The sequence below is a fragment of the Filicampus tigris genome, chromosome 12 (genome assembly GCF_054856515.1).
Source record: "Filicampus tigris isolate MCC_2025a chromosome 12, RoL_Ftig_1.0, whole genome shotgun sequence".
Classification (NCBI taxonomy): domain Eukaryota; kingdom Metazoa; phylum Chordata; class Actinopteri; order Syngnathiformes; family Syngnathidae; genus Filicampus; species Filicampus tigris.
In genome coordinates, this window is record NC_141228.1 from 19,000,225 (window position 1) to 19,014,720 (window position 14,496).

The 14,496-nt window shown below is 42.5% G+C and overlaps 1 protein-coding gene and 1 long non-coding RNA gene across 8 annotated transcripts in view; one reads left to right on the plus strand and one right to left on the minus strand.

Moving 5' to 3' along the window:
* Positions 1-14,496, minus strand: part of LOC147138990 (choline transporter-like protein 5-B) — a 29,537-nt gene that overhangs the window by 4,236 nt on the left and 10,805 nt on the right. For 3 of the 4 annotated variants that reach the window (XM_086046608.1, XM_086046607.1, XM_086046609.1), the window contains exons 3-18: positions 9,772-9,845; positions 7,754-7,832; positions 7,520-7,604; positions 7,252-7,365; positions 5,988-6,048; positions 5,807-5,918; positions 5,255-5,338; positions 4,050-4,162; positions 3,846-3,977; positions 3,625-3,724; positions 3,208-3,300; positions 2,322-2,412; positions 1,972-2,234; positions 940-1,034; positions 721-824; positions 579-652 (exon numbers count right to left, since the gene is read on the minus strand). In XM_086046608.1, the coding sequence (XP_085902734.1) occupies positions 579-652; positions 721-824; positions 940-1,034; positions 1,972-2,234; positions 2,322-2,412; positions 3,208-3,300; positions 3,625-3,724; positions 3,846-3,977; positions 4,050-4,162; positions 5,255-5,338; positions 5,807-5,918; positions 5,988-6,048; positions 7,252-7,365; positions 7,520-7,604; positions 7,754-7,832; positions 9,772-9,845 (1,674 nt within the window). Of the gene's footprint in view, positions 1-578; positions 653-720; positions 825-939; positions 1,035-1,971; positions 2,235-2,321; positions 2,413-3,207; positions 3,301-3,624; positions 3,725-3,845; positions 3,978-4,049; positions 4,163-5,254; positions 5,339-5,806; positions 5,919-5,987; positions 6,049-7,251; positions 7,366-7,519; positions 7,605-7,753; positions 7,833-9,771; positions 9,846-10,474; positions 10,586-14,496 lie in introns of all 4 variants that reach the window. The other variant, XM_086046611.1, reaches the window with a different exon arrangement.
* On the plus strand, positions 1,958-10,321 carry LOC147138991 (uncharacterized). Of its 4 annotated transcripts, XR_015088902.1 has the most exons (5): positions 1,958-2,191; positions 3,812-4,215; positions 7,775-7,888; positions 8,044-8,112; positions 8,604-10,321. It is a non-coding gene; the product is annotated as an uncharacterized LOC147138991 (long non-coding RNA). The 4 variants fall into 4 exon arrangements; XR_015088904.1 differs by lacking the exon at positions 3,812-4,215 and having other exon boundaries at positions 1,958-2,253; XR_015088901.1 differs by lacking the exon at positions 3,812-4,215.

Genomic DNA, 14,496 nt, shown 5'->3' on the forward strand with positions numbered 1-14,496 from the left:
TTGGGAACTCGGAGCTGGGCAACTGAAATGATGGATGGGGGTGGGGGGGGCCACATGGGACTTCGCAAGGCTGCCAATTTAAATGATGACACAATATGTGCATGTGTCACTTTGTTATTGCACCAATGCACAAAAGAGTATCTTAAGATATTTTAATGCTCTACAAAAGCGTTGAAGCCAATAAAAAAAAAAAAAAAAAAAAAAAAATTATCACGCACTTCAAACGAACTGTCAACGGTTCGCTGTGTACTTTTGAGGCTCCGAGTGGAATCTTTCACGGCTTGTCGCATTTCGAAGAAAACGAGGCGGATTTGTGTCCATTTATAATCCGCTTCCTATTTTACGGCATTTTCTTGACCTAATTTGTCTTCTTGCCGGACTCTCTGCTTGGGGTTGGAGGCATTCTCAAGCCGGAATAAAAATTGCGGACACACAAATGCATTTCCCTCGTATTGGTTGACTATGAAACGCAACGAAAAAAAGTGTAAGTCAAAGTAATGCGCTCTGTGATTATTTTTTCCTGGGCGGAGGTCTACGCTTGACGAGTGAAATTCTACTGCGTGAAAGGAAAAGCCTACCGGAGAACGTTCCTCATCAGCAGGAAGAAAGCATCCTTGGAGGAGGCGCAGAAGCTTTTTCCGTGTATTGCCATCTGTTGAGGCGACAGGCGGCGGATCACGTCAGGTGGCTGGGCGGGCGCTACTTTGTAAAGCGACTCACCATGATGTACGCGTTTCTGTTGATGAACTTGATGAAACGTTCCAGGCACCAGAAACAATATTTGAGGCAGGACAGCATGAAGCGACCGAATGCAGTCTGGGTACCTACGAAAGGAACACAAGCCACGCGTCCCATTTTGTCGTCAACAAAATCACGGGGAATGTTGGAAGTTTTTTTTTTTTTGTTTTGTTTTGTTTTTTTTCAGCGGTTTAAGCTTACCCTTCAGTTTTTGACTCAGGTATTCGAGACCGACGCGGATCATTTGCACCGCAGAGAGGATGAGCGCACCAAGGGCCAGTGAGCCCACGTGGTAACTGCGACAAGGAGCAAGGTTGGCATGGTGAGAAAAAAAAAAAAAAAAATCTTAAACAAAAGAGGCTTTTAAGATGTTTCACGCCACTCCCAGCTAAAGTTGATACTCGGACCAAACAAAAAATGACAACTTGTGAAAACAGCCCTGAAGCTTTTTTCCCCCACTGAAACAATGCAACTGAATGAAAGGTTGGAGTTTCATCTTTTTTTTTGTCCTTTTTAAAAAAAAAAAAAAAAAAAAAAAGGTCCTATGTTACTAAGACAAAAACAAATTTATTAGAAGCTAAAGAACACATCTTAACCAGAGGTGTCAATAATAATGGAGGGCAGTGTATATTCTTTATCCTCTGCAAAAAACAACTGATATTATTATGACAGACTACTGAAACTGTTCATGTTTTAAGTTACAATCGTGGTTGCAAAACAAATCAAACATAATATCTTAAAATGTCCTTTTCCCCAGGCCGAGACTGGTTTGGAGATTTGTTTGATTTTTATGTACATATACACACACATATACATACATATCGTCGCTGTCATGTGAAAAACACTTACCTCCATTTTTTTTTTCATTTTCTCATTTTTACCTGAATCATGTTCCCGCGTTGCAGAAATCGTATTAAATGTGAAAATTAAAAAAAAAAAATCCAAAATTGGAGATAAGTGTTTTAAGAGTAATCCACCGTCAATAGTCTTTTGGGGACCATTTCAGAAAGACCACCCAAAAGATGCTAATAGTTGGATAGTTTCGACACAAACACTATCATAATAAGAATAAGCGATTCCGCCAAGAGTGGAGCACCAACATCCGAGGGATTATTCAAATAAGAGTATCTACGAATCGCTGGATCAAAAAGGCGGTTCACCTTAATTATGTCCACGTTTGGACTTTTTTTTTTGAGCCGTGCCTGTTTTTTCCGCGTCCGTTCCGCCACCTACCGTAAGGCTCGATTGAAAGACGCAAGGAGTGGGCAGGGGGGAATGTCTTTGGGCTTCCTCACGGACCAGTAGTAGGAGGCGAAGGCTCCGGCCAGGGTGCACTGGCCCAGCGCGATGACAAAGTTGACCAGCCACAAGAAGACGAACACATTGATCGCTTGGAGGAGCGCGATGCAGTTGTTGTAGAAGCCCTCGCTGACGTAGGAGTTGAAGAAGCAGCGTGAGTTTGCGCAATCTCCCTGCAGGCTGCTCGGATCGAACGTCTGAAAGATTGAATCGCCGGTGCGTTATTTGAAGCTTTCGGATCGACGTTCCGAGAGGAGCAAAGGAAAACGTTAAGGGTTATTAACCTCTGGGGTGCACGCGGTGTCCTCGCCTAGTATGCATTTGTCATTTGTTGGCGTGATCGTGTAGGTGGCGACGCTGGACGTCGCTAAACACCTGAAGTGTAAACAAGTTAAGGCGCACGCGCACGTACACACTCGGTCGGGTATGCGCCGTGATGCTTTCAAAGTACAGTAACCCCGCGTTAATCGTGAAGGGTAGGAAGGAAAAAAAAAAATAACATAAACACACCTGAACATTCATGATTAACAATCCGACATTATAACGAGAAAAAAGTGAGGTCTGGGAAGGGGCGTGGCTACGTCGGCATTGAGTTGCGTGCCTACGGCGACGCTAAATTGACGTCCATGCTTTCGATTGCCTTTGTTGATAACGTCAGCACGACCAACATGGCCGACACATCGGCACATCCGTTAGCCGGATCTACTCCGTACCGTACATTACGTCGGCGGTCTGATACTTTCTCCATTTCAATACGAAAGAAAAATGTTTCGTAATGCTGTTTGCTCCGCAATATTCTTTGAAAAGAGCTCATCAGACCATCACAGAGCAAGTACATTTCTACCAAATGACACACATCACAGAGCATCAGGGAACGAGTCAGTTGGCTGCACTGAGAGAAAAGGGGGTAAATAATTTCGCATGTCCTACTTTTCAGTTTTAAAAAAAAAAAAAAAAAAGCTTAAAAATATTGTGTTTTCCACTTCATGATCGTGTCCCACTTGGTGTTGAAATTTTCACAAAAGAATCCAATTTTATATCTTCATGTTTCATACCCGAAATGTGGCAAAATGTCGAAAAAACTTCCAAGGGGTGCTAAAACATTTGCACTCCATGAACAATTTATATTCCGCCAGCGGAGAGCGATGTCTCAAGCGTTTGCAAGGATACAGCGCTACGACGGCTCCGTAACTGATGGCGAGAAACAACAGGAGGAAGGTGACGATGGGGTAGAAAAGAGCAGCCATCATGTAGCTGACGGCCCTACGGAGAAAAAAAATTAAAAATTAAAAAAAAAAGTGGTCGAGCATCTTGTTTGAGGTGTGAAGATGAATAAACCTTTCGTACTGAGCAGATGCCAGTGCAAAAATCATGTCAGACAGCATTTTTACAGGACAATGCAGAATTTGAATCAAAACTAGCAGAAAGAAGAATACATCTGATTAAAGCTTGATTAGGGAAAAAAAAAAAAAAAAAAAAACATGAATTGAATTGCACTGTCAGAAAAAAATTCTACCTCCTGAAATCATCCAGCCATGGCACCAGTTCAGTGTGAAAGGGTTCAAAATGAAGATCGGCGGTACCCACTTGCTCGATTCCTTCAGCAGCGCAATGGCGATCATCAACCGCTCCCTCAGGAAAACCACGATAAGTAGAATGATGCCCCCGATCAGACATAGAATAATCACTTTAAAACAAGACCACATGTCCATTTACTTTTGTTATTTTTTGTTTTGTTTTGTTATTTCTTTTTTTTTTTTTTTCGCCCTACAAGTCGGAGAGAACCCACTGCCATCGTTAAAGCGTACTGAAAATGAACCACGTCTGCCTGAGCTCCAGGTAGACAGAAAAGTCTGGATCGAAGCCCAGCTCGGAGATGGTGACCTCAGCGCCCTCCTTCCCGCGAAGCTTATGGTACTCCCAGAAGCAGTGGCCGATACCTGAGATACGACGCAGCGATGGAATCAAATGCACCTTTGGGACACGTCGGGATAAGGGCGCACGGAACTCACCGTAGATGACGGCGCAAATGATGCCGCCGATGATGAGCCACACCAGAAAGCCGGCAATGAAGCGCAGCAGCAGGAGGAAGATCAGGCTGACCACCATCGTGATTGCCATCCCTCTGCGACGTCACACACTTGTGATGCAAAATACATTCGCTGGACACATCATTAGGTACACCTAGGGCTGGGTGATACAATCTTGAAAATGAAATCTCAGGTGGGGTTTTTTTTTTTCAAAACTCTTGGTTGTGGAATCGACTCTCAGCCTAATTTTAATGAGTCGTTAGCAGGGGCGGAGCCAGAACGTGGCTAATGGGTGGGCCTGAATATTTCTCTCACTGAGCACAATCCGCCTATCCCGACACATTGTATATTTAATTTAATAATAATTTACAAAAAATTTCAAAGTATAGATTTTTTTCATGAATCTCACTGGGTGGGCAGTCTGTCAATCTGGGTGGGCCTGTGCACACCAAGGCCCCCCCGTGGCTCCGCCCCTGGTCATTAGTAACATTCCACAAGAATGTAATCTGAAAGGTGAAGTAGCGATGAATCAATTTATGTTAAATTGTTACTTGTTTTTTTTCCGGCTTGGCTGTTATTTTTTGATACTTTGAGATTTCTGTTGACTACTCAATCTGTCTTTAATACTGTTTTACAGGTTTAAGTTATGTTAAAGCAACACTGTGTCATATGTCAGTTTTTGTTGATTAGGGCGGCGCCATGTGGACAAAAGCGGTAGTGTTTTGTTAAAAAATCAACCACATTTCCCATGCGTGCCAGCGCGTAGTGTCGGGAAATCCTGAGCCGTCCTTATAGCGAAAGGAGGAAGCGAGTATGCAGTAAAGCAATTCAGGACATTTGTATTTTTTTTTTTTTGGTGTGCCAGGATTGATCCCATCCTCCTCAAAGTTGCTTTGTGCCAGAAAAAAATGATACAGACCCCCTCAGGGCGTGAAGTCCCATTCAACTACTGTATTTGTAAGTCAATGTTTGATCAAAAGAGTTGTGAAAACAAATTATTACGGTCGATTTCTTTTTATTAAGATGTACTGTTTGGTTTTATGCTACGTTGCTAAATCAAGCAAGCAGAATATTGGAAAATAGGCTTGTGATACAGAGCAGTTGTTATGCCACGGAAAATTACAAGCCGAAGATAACGTCAATCAAGACAATTATTTAGCAATATTGAATGTAACAAATAAACTCACACCAGGATCCATTGCCAGGATTCTGCAAAATCCTCAAAGACCTTTGCGCTCACATCTTTAGCAAGCAGCATAAGGGACGTGTTGCTGCCACGTAGGAGGGAGAGAAAAGAGGGCATTAGCAGACAGAATAACTTTGTCAAAAACATTTTCACATTGTGGCGCAAGTTGAAACGCTGTTTCGAAGATTACGTGAGCCACTTTTTGTCAAAGAGGCAGCACAAAGGTAACCAAAGCACTCCTGATCAGTTAGCTCCGATTAGCATGCTAGCTAGCACACATGCAATCGACAGAAGTGACAAAATGGCCGCCCCCAGAGATGGCTAAAAACGAGTGGATTAACTCTTATTCCACAAACGCAATATTTATCAGAATGCCTTGTTCCAACTAGTGGCCTTGCATAGAACATTCTTGAAAAAAATATGTTTGGGTTGACTTCCTATTTAAGCCAGGGCCGCTCATCCAAATCATCGTATTGAGTTTGAACTTGTATTCCTTTAATGCACGTTGCGCCCCATTTAAGATGGGAAGATTTGCAGGTAATCAGCCTCTTACCTGGCAGCATTTTTCAAGTCTGTGGCAGTAACGTCTTCTTTGCCATCATTAAATGTCTGGTTGGATATATTCCCATTACTCTCGATGAAACTGGGAAAGCACCGCTTAAGAACTGGGGGGGGAGTAAACGCAGGGTTTTTAGGGGTATGGTGAAGAAATGGCTACGTGCGCTTTGACTTACAAGGTGCGCTTGGCCAGATCATGGATGGGCAGTCTTCATTTTTGATGAGGTCTGGAATGCTCTAATGGGTGGTAAAGAAGACAAACAGTTGTAAAGAAAATGACAGTAAACCCCCGCTCTAAATTATGACTCGATAGTTACAATAGTTATCTGCATTGATTCATTTTGACAAGTCTAGTTAGAAGTGATGCAAATGCCGTCATGGGGAGCGCACGTGGGAAGGCCAATCAACGATTCAGCGAAAAATCCAAAGGATTGCCTTTTAATGCTTCATTGAACTGGAATGTTGCAACATATTACGAGAAACGTGACAAGTAGGCGCCATCTTTGAATTTTCTAAGAAATAGAGAAGGAGCATTTCAGTTGCCTTAAGCAATTGACTTGCTGAAGTACATGACCAATTCCACTGCTCTTCTCACCAAATAATCTTCCATTTGCGCTAGCTAGGTCGAATTTTCAGGGCAAGTATCGGTGTTTGAAACATCGAGGTCATTACGACCTGTTGATGTCTCGGATTTTTGGCCCGTACGAGCAATTGGGGGACATTTTTAACTGAATCTTCGGAGAAGGGGGTTCCCCCAGTAGAAAACGAAATGAAAGGGTAGAGGAGAACATTGAGAAACAATGAAGTCATATCGTTTTTCTCTACTTCCAAGGTGTTTTTTGACCACTTTTTCTATAGGTGATATCATACAAAAACATTCTCCAAAAAGGCCTTTTTTTCACCCCCTACACAAAAAACTCAATTTCTCCAGAACCGATCATCCGATTTTCAAAATTCTTGGTGCGTTTTACTCAGGTTGAAGAGGCCATTCCAACCAGACTCGGCATCGTGACAGACTGTCATTTTTGTGGAAATCCATCGTGAGTTGGATGACACATTTATCTTTCAAGTCGGACAACTAAACTACACACAATAATCAGCACGAGACAAAATTTGGTATTCTGACTAATAATTCGTCAATCTTGCTCGATATCACCCCCTACCGTCGACCAAAATGAACATCAAAGCGTCAGGCGTTGGTTCCACACAGTACATTCCGACTGTCATTTCACCTGATGTTCTTTTTGTTGCCGAGCTTGTGTTAGCACATCACTGCATCATCCAGTTTACTGTCCCTAATAATGTGGCTGGTGGGTTCTAGCCCGAGACGTTTTGCTTTTTTTGTTTACTTTGCACATGGTGACCTGCAGACAGATGCTCATCTTATGAAAAAAAAAAATCACACACACACAAAAAAAAAAAAAAAAATAACTCTCATACCGTGAGTCGCCGTACTCCTCGTTTGCAGAATTCCTTATAATACTCCCATTGAGTGTCGTTACGCACGGCATCCCGAAGTGTCATAAATTTGTCAGGGCACTTGTAGACACAGAGCTGGGAGGGGAGGGGGGTGGGGGGGGCAACACATCATCTTAACGAGAAGGCCCATCAATCTTGCATAACCGAGCGTGGGGGGGAAAAGTTTGAGGCACATAAAACACACAGTGGAAGAGCATGGCGGGGCTCGGTGGGCGGGGCAACGTCCTACCTGGGTTGTAGGGCACTGAAGGTTAATCCACACTACGGGATTCATACATCTGAGAAAGTTGGTATAGAACAATTTGGTTTTGTTTCTGCGGGTGAGCAAAGAGGGCGGTTAGATGGAAAAGCGGCATGACGGTGTTTCATCCAAAAGGCATTTTCAACATTTTTTGGAACGTTACGGCCACGGCCTCTTTCCGGTCCGAAGGTGGTGACAAACTGTAGGAAGACGAAGACTCACGCGTTTTCCTTCTCGCCGCAGAACTTCCCGTAGCTGTCGGTTGGGAAGGAGGCTTTCTTCAGATCGCCGTTGAACCAGGCTGAAAGCATGAAGAATTGGCTGTCACAAGCAAACTGGACACTTGACTAAGTACAGGTAAGGAGGAAGTCAAGCTTAGGGCGAAATAATGACGTTTATTCTTTTTTGTGTGTTTTTTTTTTTTTTTTTTTTTGGGCTAGGATTGGCTTTTTAACAGATTTTCTTGTCCAGTTTATATCTACATGCGATTGCTACTCTGTTCTTACTCTTAGTACAGTATACGTCAAATTGAAGGTTGATACTTACGATGCGGCTTTGTGCAGTACATTCACCTCTCATTGGTGAGTATGAGTTCCGTTATAGAATTTTACATGTTGTTCATATGATGTATGTTTAAAGCGGAAGAATATGTTCCATGCAAGCCCACTAGTTGAAAGAGGGCATTCTGATAAATATTGCGTTTGTGGAATGAGTGTTAATCCACTGGTTTTTAGCCATCTCTGGGGGCGGCCATTTTGTCTTCTGCCGACTGAAAATGACATCGCAACTGCTCGCAACCGACCAATCGCGGCTGACCTGTTTTCTGAATCTGAGCCGTGATTGGTCGTTGTGAGCAGCTGTGATGTCATTTTCAGTCGTCAGAAGACAAAATGGCTGCCCCCAAAAACGAGTGCATTTTGCATCTTAATTTATTTTCCACACAAAATTAATCTGAATGCCGTGTTTCAACTAGTGGGTCTGCTGGAAACATATTCTTGAAAAAAATGTTTGGGTTGACTTCCATCCCTCCATCCATTATTATGACAATAACGACCTTTCTTCACCTTGCTAGCTGTCTATAAAAAATAGCGCGCTGGATATGAAGACAGCCTTCAAAAGCCTGACATTGAAGAAAGACGAAGCGAAAGGATACCGCGCTTCAGTTAACAGCGGACTGTGTCAGTGACTTTTTGGATGATCGTCCATTGTTCTTGCTCATGCTCTTTCAAATGACAAAGAAGCATATAGAGACCATCCCTGATCGAAAGCCACGACTTCTCCTGTCAAGGCAGCAAAAAGGATGGCGACAAAGATGATCCCAAAATCTCAAGAAGGCAAACTAAAGAGATTGCAGACGATTGCATTGCTTTCGTATATATCGCGTGGATCCTTTAACAATTAATGACCTCGAGGCGAGGATGTAAATGAGGGCACAACGCAGAGTGAGCCATACAAGAAAGCTGTGCTGTTTGTTAAAAGAATAACCCATCCTCCGGGGGAGCCAAGTTTATCAACACCCCCGCACTTCCCACCAGCAGACATCTTGTTGGATAAGCCACCCTGATATGATACACGCCTGCTTTTTTTTTTTTTTTTTTTCCCCTGCAAGTGCTTCTGCATCTTATAGAGGAGTCACACAATCAGCACTAGCACTTCAAAGATATTGTACAGTGTTTGAAAACGGTAGCAGACAAAGTGAAAATGCTCAGCTTCCCAATTAGCTGCAGTAATAATAGTTTGTATCGTGACAACATGCTTCTTTGACACGACCGTGCTACTTGCACATTAGACATGGCTTTGGCACAGTCTTGCGGCACCAGAAAGAGCACAAAAACAGTGAATAGCTGCGGATAGGAGCCACTGGAAAAAAAAAAAAAAGTGAATAGGTGAAAAGTGAAAAGCAAATATGCGGGGGAGGGGGGGCATTATTGTCATGAAAAATCAATAAGGTTCTTGCTTTGGCGGGGACAAGAGTCACCGAAAGTAAGATTTGTCCAAGCGGCAAACAGGCCACCGGCAGTCTTTGCGCGAGCGAGGCCCAGTGGGGAGAGGCTGTGGGAAACTTCACCTCACGCTGTGTTCGCTTACATTCCTGTCATTCGGGTTTCAACCATCGATGAACTCATTTTGGAACGTGATTTTTTTCCCCTCCCCCCCCTCTCGCTGAATGCACGTAAGCGTGCATTTGTGTGATTACGAAATGTTGTGTGATATAATCAGCAGCAGTGTGTCACTCTCACCCACAAGGCCCAGTATGATGTAGGCGAAGATGACGCTGACAAAAATAACACTGCAGATCACATCCGTGCGCTCCCTGCAAAGATAAAAAGTTGTGGGAAAAGGATCATGAACGTGAAACTAGGGGATGAGAAGAAAGAAGGAAGCACTTGATTCTGTCATTCATTTAGCACTGGGATTGACAGAGGGGCGATAGAAATGCTTACAGTGGAACGAAAACAACATTTGTAAAGACAAATTACCTCAAAGATATATGACATAGGGGCACATAAAGCCAAAGACAAGAAAAAAAAATCCTTAAGACTTTGTGTATGCAGCAAGCTAAGCAGTCCCTTTGAGGAACGAGGAGTCGCTAGGTAGCGACAGCGAGCTAGCAGGCTACGCAGCCATGTCTACTAGTACACAATGGATACTCCTGGCACAAAATGGCCGCCACATCCCACAACGCAACGTGGTTCCCCAAAGCATAAAGTCTACCTGTAGCAAGCCCTGGGTGGACAAGCCGAAAGGCGCAACAACATACGAAAATGCTAAGATGCTACGCGGCGGTAAGCGAACACACCATGTAATTTCTTCCAAATAAAGTGTGTTACCACCTACGGTGTAACTAAATTGTACTGTATTTACTTTTAACCACATAAGGTCAATATAACTTTGTTGTGGGGCTGCAATGTGTTAATTCCATTTTCCATTCATTTAAATTACCTCAGGTTGGAAATATTTCAGTTGGCAAATAGAGTCGAGGATCAAATTAAGTTTGTGAACCAAGGTTCCACTGGATTTGGTGAGATTGTACTAGTCCAGGCACACAAGTCCCTGTAAAGTGAAAAGAAATGTATTCAAAATTAGGCACACTGCCAAATTTGATTAATGAATAAAATCACAAAGTAGATTCAAATGAGGCTTTAAAATGGTGTGTTTTTGTGTATAGTACTTTGCTCAGAGATATCCGGGCAATATGTTGAGCGAGAACTGCTGCTGGAGCTTTATGGACTTTCTGAAAGTGAGACACGTAAAAAAAAAAAAAATCCCTTTCAGGGGTGGACTATCCCACAGGCGCATCTATTTGAAGCCTGATTTTGTCTCGACTCCACAATAGTCTGCATTTCTTCAAAGCGAGTTCCTTCTTCACTATCCTCCCTCATAACAAGCTCCTTTACATTGTGGGAGAAGCTGTCAGTCCAGCCTCTTGGAAGTCAACCCAAACATATTTTTTTCACGAATATGTTCTATGCAGGCCCACTAGTTGAAACAAAGGGATTCTAATTAATATTGCATGTGTGGAATAAGAATTCATCCACCTGTTTTTATCCATCTCCGGGGGCGGCCATTTTGTCACTTCTGTCGACTGAAAATGACATCACAAATGCTCAGGGCTCGGATGGACGACCAATCATGGTTCAGCTTCAGAAAAGGGGCGAGCTGTGATTGGTTGTTACCTGAGCAACTGTGATGTCATTTTCGGTCGAGAGAAGTGACAAAATGGCCGACCCCTGACATGGCTAAAAACCGGTGGATTAAAACTAATTGCAATGCAATAATTATCAGAATGTCTTGTTTCAACTAGTGGGCCTGCATAGAACATATTCTTGAAAAAAAAAAACCGTTTGGGTTGACTTCCATTTTAAAAGCAGAAAAGTGAGCAGTGAGGCGGGTAGGGCTCTCACAAACAAATCTTTTTAGAATCGATTATCTTTTAGATTATTCCACCGTTTACTCGGGTAATGCCCGTGCAGTAAACACGGAACGGGTTAAGCGCTTCCGGGGATTGCAGATAATGTTTATAAAAGAGAAGAAGAGGAAAAAAGAATATAACCTCAATCTTTGTCATTTATGGACGAAAATTATACTAGAATAGTTGGATGCATGCACAAATTAACAATGTAATTTCCAACGTGTTCAAAAATGAGCGCTGCAAAGACAAACCGCTGAGCTGGGATCCAATTTTTCACCTCTCATGTACCAAACCTAAATGTGCACCTTTTAAAGAAGACACAAATTGACTATCATGTACAGTATGTGAATCCTCCACGATAAATGAATGTGTTTTTTGGCAACAAAGAAGGCATGAAAGCAGTGAAAGTGGGCACACGTTTGCCTCGGGAAGACGGCCACCATTTCAAAAGGGGGCAGTCAAGACAAGAACAGCAGCGTCGCTTCGGCGGCAGGCAATGGCGTTAGCGTTTTCCTTCAATCGTAAAAGAACGGGAAGAGGAAGCGCTGCTCAGATTGCCATGGCAACCGCCGCCATCCCCCTCTTTGAAACCTCCCATCCTTCCACGCTCGCACAGAGTACGGTAGCGATCGCTTGGGCGCATCATCGACGATTAAGATTGCGGGGATCTGTGGCGGCGGCTGGCAGCCAGCTGACCTTGCTCCTCCGCAGCAATGAGAGCGTTAGAGCAGATGTGTCAACTACCCGCTATGGCGACGCACGTGTATTAAGACAAAGTGCAAACACAGCAGCGGTACAAAGTCACCCCAGAAGCGTGCCAGTGTGAGTGATGCGGGGAAGCTGACAAAGTGAGAGCGAAAACAATTTTTCCTTTGTTCTCTTATCTCAGGAAGGCAGGCCACAGAGTCTGCTTAATTCATTCTTGGTTGATTCCCACATATGGTAAAAGTGGATGGCCGGTTGAATAACACACAAGCAGCACTTTCAAGAATGTATTTATTAGGGTGGGAGTGGGACAGTAAAGATACACCATCTGACCCACAGTGCATTTTTTGATAAATATTAAAAAATATATATATACAGTACCCACATCACGGGTCGCAGGTTCATAGTCGGGGTATTTCGCGGATTTTTGCTGTAGCTATTTTGGTGTGGACTTTGGTCATTTTTGGTGTAATTCCTCTGTTGGCCACGTGATGGCGGCACACTATTGTTTTACGCTGTAAAATTCAAAGAAGACACATCAGGGAGAAGTATTTTAAGGTCAGCCTAGTTTGTGTTGACAATTATCGTTGAATCCTCTGTAATCCTGCTTTTTATGTCTACAGAAAACAACATCTGTAGATTAATCGTATATTGTATGTCTTTAGGCATATTTATCGATGTATATTGTGGGATGAAAGGTTGGTAAGTTTGGAAAAAAATGTCATGCTTAGCTTTATCTCGAAATGATTACAGAAACTGCATACCGGCACAGTCCTGTTTCAGTCTTCTTAGTTTTCTCCACTCTTTGGAGTTGTTTTCCAGTTCAACAGAGACGTGAATAACCTCAACACAAGATATGCAAATCAACGTTGTAACACACACTTTTGATTTAAATGTATATTGATATTCCTAAAATGTTCATTTTCCAGTACACCTAAAATTTACTAGGTTTATTTTCGTTTTGTCTGTATTGCTATGAAGATGTATATATAATGTGCCCCACTTAAATGAATTTCGGGTTTGGTGTCTTTGAAGGCGCATTAACATGTCTGGCGTGACTCTGGGATGTTTTTTTTTTTTTTTTCAAGCACTTAGGATAAATATTCTGGGTTTTGTTGAATTTCATCTGTTTTCATCAAAATATAGTAGACCTAAATGAGGTTGAAGCGCCGCAATTTCAGGGCTTTTTGACATACTAGCCACGTTTCCTCCTCTCATCCACACCTAGCAAGGTTAGCATGAGCGGTAGCTTCAGTTTCGCTCACTCCGGTCAGATGGCCGTCACCAGAAAAAAAAAAGAAATGTGTCTTCAATCTAGGATTGTGTTTGTTAAATTACTTTATAATAATAATAATAATAATAATGCACAAACTGTATCTGTATTAGAGGCACGAGCTCTGGAGGCGTGGCATCAAAGGTGACATTTCTTAAGAGTGGTGCGATTTTCGGTTTTAATCGTGTTTTGTTAAAGGCCTACGTGGGAGCGCGCGTGGAAAAACGAGATAAAACGTGCGCAGAAGTGCATGCTCTCTGAAGGGTCTCGTTAGGAGAAAGCCTCTCAGCCAAAGAAACATCAAAGTGTGTGTGGTGCCTTTACCCAGATGGAGCAGAGACATGCTCTGCAGAGGAGGGAGTAAAGAGACGGCAAGAGTGAAAGCCAAAACACCCCTTAAAGAAGCCTGCAGACATTGAATTGAACCAAGATACGATCTTGCATTACCTCTGAAAATGACTACATCATCAAAAGAAACAACCCCAAAAAAGCCCGTGGAGACCCTCGGGGAGGTTTGTTAGTGCTTCAATACAAAAATCTCTTCTGCATTGTGCCACTGGAATCCCTCAACACCCATGAGCCAACTCATTAGGAACACCTGCACTAGATAAGATCCAAGACAAGAACAGTATCGAAAATGTTTCCCTTGACGACGAGAGGAATAAAAAGGCATGGTCATCGAAAACCACCGTGCATTGAAAATCTTTTGGATTTTCTCAGGCATACGTAAACGTGTGGATTAAGTGAAGCACATTTTCCCACGGTCCTTAAATTGTGACCTACTTTTATATGTACAAGGGGTATGGGCCAAAAAAAAAATACAGGTTAAATAAATACATAAATAAAAATTCCAGAAATTGATGAACCAAGGAAAATATTTTTTTTTACAAGTTGATTCCACAGTTTTAAAACAATGGTACAAATAATCAAATCATCCTTCCCAATTGAAATGAATGGAAATGCCATTAAACCACCACAGTCTCTGAAAATAAAAATACAAAATGATTACTATGCGTTTTTATATAAATAAAATAGCATTCTGTAATATTCTACATTATAAAAAACATTCTATTT